Here is a 9661-nt window from a genome sequence, read left to right on the forward strand (position 1 = left end):
CTACCTGGTTCTTCAATCAAAAAATTTGAAAATCTCCCAAAATATGTGCCCCGGTACTTGAAATGTCACTGAATTTTTTTACAATTTTTTACTCAATAGGTCAAGAGAAATTGCACAAAAACATGATTTTCACATAGGGGTTTTTTTGATAAGCTATCGAATGACCCATCGTTCGTTCAATTCTAGCCCTTATTCGGCTATACCCTTTACAGGATGACGAAGTTGGGAAACCATAATTGGATGAGAAAGACCGATTCTACAGGGTTACGAATGATAAGGCAGCTCGTCGTGGTGATAGCGAGAACTAACCATTTTCGATGGGTGCTCATATATAGACAGCGCGCGCTCTTCTTCTCTAGTTTCGAGTTTGATTCCAGTGCTCTTTCAAGGAATTTCTTGTTTCGTTTGAATCGTTCGATCGCAACCGTCACCTTCTATCATGGCCAGGGACAATCTCACCGCTATTCTCTATGGTATCAATGACATTCGACTGGTCAGTATAAATACTTTCGTTCGAATACGCGTAAAGACAAAACGGGATCGTAAAAATATAAATAGTAACGTTTAACCGTAAAGTACGTTGTTTTGTTAGTTTTCGATAACGATAGGCTTCAAGCAATTTTGCATTTCATTTTGTCGAACGTTTGTCAAAATTAATGCGTCAAGTAGCGTAAATGGATAATATTTGATGCTTTAAAGATGCAGTTACTATTGTACGGTATTTCTAACGACGTTATGTGGACGTTTGCATTAGGATTTATTTAATGCGAGCGTCGCAATTTCAAAGCGTTGATCGTTGATGATTGATGGGACGCGAGCAGAAAGTCTGACGGTATTCAACTTGTTAACAAATAGCACGAGTGAATTTACCTTGCTCGAAGTGCTACACTCGATTTCATCATCTACTCGCTTTATTATTAATTCAAACGACGGTTGCCATTAGCGCGATTGACTCTTTTTCAACGACCAATGAGACGAAACGAAATGTACCAGATGAGTCGCGACGAATCATTTGCATTCATAGGAGGACCAAGGTCCTCTATTTCTGTTACTACACACTCGTTAGCTGCAGTTACCTGCACGTTCAATCTCTTCCGTGTTATTAACGTATTAAAACCGATCGTGTTTCACGCAAACGAAACGCATTTGCGGCCGATATCGTTCCACTATATTTTGCTTTTTTTGAACCGACGTGTCCTCTCGTTTACCTTGCGCTAATGCCAACGAATCTGTCATTTGTGTACAATTGTACTTTTCAAACTTTTTGGGTGGCTTCCATAAAATATGGAAGAACATCGAATTCTGAATGAAAAAGGATCGATCTTTGTTGGTTAAAAATTGAATCGTTGACAAGTAATTTATCCGTTTGTTCAACGGAAATTCAACGTTATCGCAGACTTACGTTTTATTGATTCAAGAATCACGTATCTGTACAAGTAGTACTAAGAAATAGCGACATTACTAATTGGTGGGAATGTAGTAGTACAACTAACATGTATGACTTTATGTGTGGTTTCGAGATCTGGGTATACTCATATGAAATCGGATACTTTCGAGAACTCGAGACGGTCGTGTGCAGTCGGATTCTTTCGGGATTCCGAAAAATACACGATTATAATACTTATAAACCTTTATTTTACTTATATACTTATAAGTTTTACTAGCCTGACCCAAAGTTTGGGAGTTCCGAGTTCCTACTGTGCAATTCAGGCACTTTTTAGCTGTCGGGGGCCCATTTTTCCTAAACGGGTGGGTGTCACCGGGTTCTCGTTAATCGAAAAACGTTCTGCAGATTTTCCCGGCACGTATTCCGAGGAGGAAATGCGAAACGTGAAGCCAAGGTCTCGTTGATCGTTGCTTGGCAGGCAAGCTTACAACTGCCACTACTCGGTTGCCTAGTTTTCACCGCGAGGTGGAGTTGGCACATGGTGGCAGCTTCGCACACATTGTACAAGTTATTCGAGATGTGCAAGATGCGTGGATCTTTATGTTATACGCGTCTCGAATAACCAAATAATATATTTGAATAATTTCCTTAATCCCTTGCTGTCCCTTTCTTTTACACGAAACCTAAACGACAGAGACCTAGCCCATATTTGAAACACGTTTAGATTAAAACAGTTTAATTTGCAAAGCTCATGAATCCCATCTGTGTCAGATGGTACATCGAAACAATTATTTTCGAAATTGTTGATGCAATGCAAACGTTACGTATCATCCTGTTATTATCGTCATCTGTGCCTTCTGAGCTTTTTTTTAGTTCTTCCTTTCTTTCGAGACAATTGCCTTTCCTTGAATTTTTTCAAGATTCCCATTCAAGATCTGAGGCAAATTCTAAAATTCATGCATGAAAAGTAGCCCTTGGTGTTCTTATCGACGATTGTAATTTGTATTAATTAAAACGCAAAGATATCGCAATCACTGGTATTGTTATTCCGTACGATGTAACGTTTCTAACTTTATCTAAATCGATAAAGTAAATCCTGTCGTTTTAACCGTTTCTAAATATTTTATTTCAGGAACAAACTCCCATCGACGAGCCTGATCGCGATGGTAAGTGCAATTTAATTAATTCTTCTCAACGGTTTCATAATGTACACGTGCAATTGCGTCCACTTTGGATGCATTCGCTCCGATTCAATCTGTTCGGCAGCTTTAATGAAATTAAGACGGTAGTCCATTCGTTATTCCATCATTTAATTGCCAAGTACAAAGAGTGCAACGTTATCGAACCACTGTCGAGATCGCCAAAATTCTTCCCGATGTTATGCTTGAAAATTAATTGAGATTAGTAATTACCGAGTGTACGTTTCGATTCGATACGATCAAATAGTACGTATATCTTCCATTAAAGTGCTTTCCAATGCAAGATGGACCACGATAATTTATTTAAATCAACGATAAGATTGCTTTCTTTCTATTTAACGTTTTTCACTGTAGATCGAATCGATCAATTAAAGAATTATTAGTATCTAAGATGCCACGATAAGCGACGAACTCGAAATCGATTTAATTGTTTTGAATCCGTGACGTAATATTCTTGAAAGTCTCGATAGAATTTTGAAAAACTTCCATTAGATTTTACAATTACAATACAATGAAATTTTACGATTTTAGAGGTACTACTCGAAATGGCGTGCGTTGGAATTTGCGGTTCCGACGTGCACTACCTCGTAAATGGCCGAATAGGCGACTTTGTTGTACGCAACCCCATGATCATAGGTCACGAAGCCTCCGGAGTAGTTGCTAAGCTTGGAAAAAACGTGAAACATTTGAAGGTACGACCAACGAATATTTACTTGTCCCTTTATTTATTTGTTTTACGCGTAGTAAACACGAATGTTTGTTTCAGGTCGGTGATCGAGTGGCAATTGAACCCGGCGTACCTTGTAGAATGTGTACATACTGTAAAGAAGGACGTTACAATTTGTGCAAGGATGTTGTATTTTGCGCTACACCTCCGGTCCACGGCAATTTGAGACGTTTCTACAAACACGCAGCCGACTTCTGTTACAAGTAAATTACGATTAAGTCGTATTAAATCGTATCCGTGATCGTTGCACCCGATTGCAACGTAATTAATTAGAAAATACAAGTCCCTTCTTGCAAATTTCAACTCCGGAAACTATTATACATACGAAACTGTTTATTCTGTCGACGAACAAGTTTTAGTACCGACTGGAGTCTTAACGAGTTCGATACGAATTATTTAATTAAGATAGAGCTTATTCGATTCGTCGACGGTCAAAAATGGTAGTCGAGGTCCACGGTCAGAGGTCGCGATAAAAGAGGCTTCAGCTAGATGTAACGAAATCAAGTTATTGAACTGAAACAGAGGCATCGTAGTGTTATGCGATGATAAAAGGACTCCTTAGGTGGTAATAAGAATAATTCGTCGCAGAGACTGTTACTGTGCAACGACTGATTGTCTTCGATGAATGAAACGGTTGATCGAAAACTAACGTAACAATCATTGATCAATAAAACTTTGAACGTATGTTTCAATGTTAATTTTCTCGTATTGCAGGTTACCGGACAACGTTACGTTGGAGGAGGGAGCATTATTGGAGCCTCTATCGGTCGGAGTGCACGCTTGCAAACGCGCAAACATCGGCATCGGTTCGAAGGTGTTGATTTTGGGCGCTGGACCGATCGGTCTGGTCTCGTTGTTGGTAGCCAGAGCTATGGGTGCCAGCAAAATTGTCATTACCGGTACGTTTCTCTATCGTACGGTCCACAGTAACGTTCCTTACAAGTTTCTACCAAAACGATATTTAAAAAGAACCGTTTGAAAGGCGCACGTTCTGTTTAGATCTGGTGCAAAACAGACTGGACGTCGCTAAAAAGCTTGGCGCCGACGAAACGCTTTTGGTGAAGAGGGAATTCAAGGAAGAAGACGTCGTGAAGAAAGTTCACGATCTCTTCGGGGATGAACCCGACAAGTCGATCGATGCGTCCGGAGCCCAGTCATCTATTCGCTTAGCGATCCTCGTATGTTCCCTTTATACTTGTTCTATCGTACGTTTTTTGGAACGTTTCGTACACGCTCTGATCATTTTCAGGCGACCAAATCCGGTGGTGTGGCAGTTTTGGTAGGAATGGGCGCTCCAGAAGTCCAAGTACCATTGATCAACGCTCTCGTAAGAGAAGTAGATATCAGAGGCGTCTTTCGATACGCGAACGAGTACGTATTATTAATTTTTATTATTTTCTGTGCGTTTAGAAAAAGTAAAAGTAACGCGCGTTTTTCCATCCCCTTTTGCAGTTACGCTGACGCGCTGGATCTCGTGGCTACTCGTAAAGTCAATGTAAAACCATTGATAACTCACAATTACAAAATGGAGGATACCGTGGCAGCTTTTGACACTGCTAAGTCGGGACAAAGTGACGTCATTAAGGTCATGATCCATTGCAATTAGAAGAACAAGGAACGAAGGAAAAGAGAGCAACCCTTTGTCGCGCCTTTTGTATAATGATAAAATTCGGTGATTGCGAAATCTTTACGAATATTGGAAAACTGCTTGTTCGAACGAATCGATACTATGATTGATGAATACTTTATACGCAGATTAGACAAAGGGTTGACGTATCCCATCGTTAATTCTTATTAGACGAGCTTGATTTAACGAACCATATATCCCGTTCACGTCTTTACGCATTTCCGTTAAACCTTGATGCTTAGATATTGTATTTGATTAAACTATTATGCCGAATGATACGCGTCAGGCACGCGTTGACTATTTTATTGTAAACGTGGAACGACTGAAAATCGATTAACCCGTGTAATGAAGATTTTTTTAAAGATTTTATCGTGTTTACGCTGTGTCGTTACTTTCAAAGAATATCGTATGACATCAAAAATGTAATCTAGTCGATTTCTTCATTCATAAAGAATAAAATGTTCCTGTTATCGTTAATTAAAGTTGAAATTTGAATGTTGGAATGTTAACTGAGTTGCAAATATATCCGTTAAGTGTTTTAATAAATAGAAAACTTTGTTGGTTGTTGGTATTTTAATTCATGTGTATTGATTTTGAAGCCATACCTAGCAGGATTTAGGAATTACTAAATATTAAAACTAACACGAGCAAATGTAAAGAATTCTATACCAATAGGTGCTATATATACTTTAACATAGATAAGATATACGATATACCAAACATTTGATAAGAACTCGTGTTATACGATTTGGGGGCTTGCAAGTCTTATCGTTTCCACGTCGTATCTAACGCTATCGAATCAGTATGGACAAGAATAATTGTTAGTGGCACGAAGTAAAACTAAACGTGTTTCGTTTTAATGGTTCGAGTATCGGATAATGCATTTTTTTTATTGTAAAAACAAGCTTAACGCGATGTAAGAACTATGTGCGCGTAAATGCATGTGAGTTGACTATGGGGAAGGGTTTGAAATTCATTTCTAAATCTGTTGGTAATGTTGCGAGTGACACGAAAATGGTAATAGGGCTCTAGAGCCCCAGAAAAATGGGAGGAGTTGTGGCTGTTTGAAAATTGGACCATTTTTATGGGGTTTTTCTCATTTTGCGTGGTCAAGGACCAATTTTTCGAATATTTTTGCGATTTGTACATATTCTCCATCAAAATACGCGTAGTTTGCTTTTTTAAACATTAAAATCGTCCAATCCGTTCAGAAGTTATGACGTTTTAAAGATTCGCATGAAAATTCGGGCAGACATTTCTGGCTAGAAATTAGATTTTCGGTAAGGAATTTTTTTCTCGAAAGTGCGTAGGATTTCGGGGGTATGTGTAATGACCAAAAATGATTGTAATTGACCTCCGCAACCGAAAATAATTTTTTTAGAATGATTTGAAAAATTTTTTTTTCGCCGAAAAATTTCAGCAACTACCCGATTTTTTTTCTCGAAAGTGGGTGGGATTTCGGAAGTATGTGTATTCACCAAAAATGATTGTAATTGATCCCCGCAACCGAAAATAATTTTTCCAGAACGATTTGAAATTTTTGAATGTAATTGTTAATAACTTTTTAACGAAGCCCCTACCAATAAATTGGTATTCTTCATTTTCGTCTTATTTTGGCCACTAGAATCCTCTATTAAAATTTTTCCTAAGGGTGGCCGAACACCCTGTATAATACCATTTGTACTAATTTTTCAAGAAGCGGACCAATTTGGGAATCACGAGGAACTCTACGATCGGTACCGACAATACATTTAAAATTTTTACTCGCGTTTCAAAGAGCCTACCATAAACGCAGAAGGCAACGCTCCGTAATGGGTCTCGCTAGCAACCTAATTTAATCTAATCGTTAGCGAGACTTCTCCGTGTACGGTCGTCGGCTCGTACAAGTAACTTTGAATGATGAGACGCGGGGTGGTGAGATCCGAGATCGTTAGACGTACCATGCGGAGTTACTAATTCGACGAATCCCTTGCATCGGTTTCGCCAGGCATCCCTAATGTCTCGATGGCTGAATATTGCCGTACACAGAATCGCAAAAGTTGCTTCCGCGATCGAACGGGGAGCTCGTAGAGCACGGCAGGACGTCGGTGAAATTGTCGTCGATGAATTAACGAGGAGGTGCAAAATAACTTTAAGGCATTCTCGTCCTCCCAAGCTTAATAGAAACTGCGTCCATCTATTTTCTCTTACCGAACAAACATATTTTGCCAATAATTAAATAGTCGCCTAATTGTCGGGCGTCGTGGGATCGATTGTTTATAGTTGCCAACGCGTCGAGTAAAGGAAGCAACCACGCGATACGTTGCTTAATTATCAAAGTTTGGCGTTCGCTTCTAGATGATCTACGGATCGCGGATCCAGACACTTTCCTCCGTTGCCCCGGATCGTTGTTAACGTGTCGTTGTCGCAAAAAAGTCGGTACCGTTCCGCCTAGCATGATCGAATAGCGAGACAACGTAACTGTGCGTACGACATGCGTAAAAAGGCGACAAACGATGATGCGACGATCACTATTATTCGGTTCTAGGCGGACAAGCGGCTGTCCAACCGGCGCGATCGTTAAAATATTTTCTCCGCGCGAGGTGTGGCCAATAATAAGCGTTCCCGTGCACGCACGTACGTAGGTACCAAACGATAATAGAGAAATTGGATAATTTTAAGCACGAGTGGAACGCGAGATCGCCGCTCGCGACACGTACGGTTCCAGTTCAACAAACAGAACACGCATAATAGCTGGGAATATTATACAGCGTGAAACGGTTCCTCGAGCCACGAAAACTTTCCAACTTGTTCGATTCCAGAGACCAAACGAAACTTCATTTTGTTTGGACAAAGTCAGAGAAACGAACAGTTAGTATATTCGATGGATTCTGTTAAGATTTATCAAATGATTTTTGCGTAATTAAACAACACCGAATCGTGTTTTAACTTTATAAATAACTTATTTTATTACATTTCAAATAACTAAGTATATGGTAATATAAAAATATATTAATCACTATTCAATTCATTCGTTACAACACGAATATGAGTACGATTTGAACTTGAGCAATTTGTCAAATGCATTACGTGATGATAATAGTAAAATACGATTGATTGATTCGTGCCAGCACGAGCAAATGAAAAATATGTCCCTGTCATCGATATTTTAACTCACTATTTACAAAGATGTACTGTGTATTGCTAGTTTCACTTCTTAATAATATACCGTTAGCAATGTGTTATTAAAAGTCACGTTGTGACGGATCGCGAGATTTACGAGCAGATTTGCTTGCATTCACTCAGACTGTCAAAATTATTTCCATTTCCCATGCAACCTCCGTACAAGAACTGTTCGCATCGGTCTGTATCTGGATTGTATCCGTACTTAGGCACGTTTGCTCTGCACGGTCCGTGATCCAGTGGCAATAAACATTCTGCCAAATAAAAAATTTTTATCAGGAAGAGAAAACGCAAAACTCTGAACGTCAATTTTTGAAAACAAATAAAATATATGATACGTTCTATAGACGATTGAGAATATTTTTAATGCAATTAGTTTTTCGAACACGTACGTGGTCCAATGCCAGCTGATGCTTCGTACATCATCGTGGCACAAATAGCGACGAAGAGTATTCCAACGAGTTTGCTGCCCATTTCTGTGTAGTTTTCTGTAGCTAAATTATGACTGTTCACGATATCGTACGTTGCGCGGGCTATATATGAGCCGATAACGGATTATTTTCAAGATCGAAAAGGATTTGTGTAATCAATCACATTTCTTGTGTAAGCAACTGATACCATCACAAAAATAGGCGTGCTAAATACCATTTCTATCTCAAATATTTTTAAGAGTTTCGCGTTATTATGTTTCATCTTTTCAAAAGAAACGTATCAGAGACCACTTCAGCGACTGACTATTTTTAAATACCGTGCAATCACCGTGTATCTTCGACGCGTTGATAAGAAAACGATACTTTGTTTTCAGATGACTGAAAACTACTCGGATCTATTTTCTTTAACATCTAACCTCGAGAATTAATGTCTGCAACGACGATAGCACAAAAATAACTAACTATCAACGTTCCTCGTCTTTCTAAATATTTTTCCTCCGTTCGTCTGTCTAGACTCCCGTTCCAGCACGTTGAAAAATTTATTTTCCACCGGTCGTAAAGCAAATCTCCGAGAATGTTACACCTACGTAGCGACGATAGAAATATTCCCCTGGTCGGGCGTCGTTGCAACGCGGCTTACGTGCGCGACTAACTTTCCGCGACCGTAGATTAAGTTACGAACCAGCTCGTACTATCGCTGGGCCCTATTAGAATTACTCTCAAGTACCCATTGTGATCTCTGCTCGTTTCCATAGATCGCTGACACAAAAGAAATATAGCGTAGGACACGACGATAGAGCCTTCGGCTATTACCACACACGTGGCTGATAACCCGTACGATCTTCCCCGAGCAAACACGCTGTAATTGCATGGGTTCCGCATTTTTCCACCCACATACAGAGACCCGACCTCTATCTCTGTCCCCTTTTCCTCGCGAGCTTCGTGCTTCCATGGCCGTCGTTCCTGAACGACGTTCGCCGCACAACGACACCTCGTACTACTTATTAATTCGACCTTACTTGGGATTTCTTTACCATTCGTACGCTCTTCGATTCGTTGTTTTCGTGGAACAGTTCGTCTCAATCAAGAACAAACGTAAATATTGCGCAGAAAGTCGACGAAGGTTTG

General features: G+C 39.7%; 2 protein-coding genes across 2 annotated transcripts; one reads left to right on the forward strand and one right to left on the reverse strand.

The window, feature by feature from the left end:
- Positions 1–344: 344 nt before the first annotated feature.
- Positions 345–5517, forward strand: LOC143343265 (sorbitol dehydrogenase). The gene is made up of 8 exons (XM_076767990.1): positions 345–493; positions 2520–2553; positions 3118–3278; positions 3353–3516; positions 4028–4212; positions 4313–4491; positions 4563–4684; positions 4766–5517. Exons 1-8 carry the CDS (start codon positions 440–442, stop codon positions 4917–4919), a joined length of 1053 nt encoding a protein of 350 aa, XP_076624105.1. The 5' UTR covers positions 345–439; the 3' UTR covers positions 4920–5517.
- Positions 5518–8071: 2554 nt separating this feature from the next.
- LOC143351704 (kappaPI-actitoxin-Avd3b-like) lies at positions 8072–8609 on the reverse strand. Its single transcript, XM_076783529.1, has 2 exons — positions 8495–8609; positions 8072–8356 (listed from the first exon to the last, which is right to left on the reverse strand). The coding sequence occupies exons 1-2, from the start codon at positions 8574–8576 to the stop codon at positions 8196–8198; spliced, it is 243 nt and encodes an 80-aa protein (XP_076639644.1). The 5' UTR covers positions 8577–8609; the 3' UTR covers positions 8072–8195.
- Positions 8610–9661: the final 1052 nt, after the last annotated feature.

The sequence above is a fragment of the Colletes latitarsis genome, chromosome 1, assembly GCF_051014445.1.
Source record: "Colletes latitarsis isolate SP2378_abdomen chromosome 1, iyColLati1, whole genome shotgun sequence".
NCBI classification, from domain to species: domain Eukaryota; kingdom Metazoa; phylum Arthropoda; class Insecta; order Hymenoptera; family Colletidae; genus Colletes; species Colletes latitarsis.

Bases quoted from the DNA above. Each gene is read 5' to 3' on its own strand.
- LOC143343265 (XM_076767990.1), top strand. From the start codon at position 440: ATGGCCAGGGACAATCTCACCGCTATTCTCTATGGTATCAATGACATT. The intron at 2,554-3,117 runs GTAAGTGCAATT...TTACGATTTTAG, and splicing joins CGACGAGCCTGATCGCGATG to AGGTACTACTCGAAATGGCG. The intron at 3,517-4,027 runs GTAAATTACGAT...CTCGTATTGCAG, and splicing joins GCAGCCGACTTCTGTTACAA to GTTACCGGACAACGTTACGT.
- LOC143351704 (XM_076783529.1), bottom strand. From the start codon at position 8,576: ATGGGCAGCAAACTCGTTGGAATACTCTTCGTCGCTATTTGTGCCACG. The intron at 8,357-8,494 runs GTACGTGTTCGA...TTTATTTGGCAG, and splicing joins ATCAGCTGGCATTGGACCAC to AATGTTTATTGCCACTGGAT.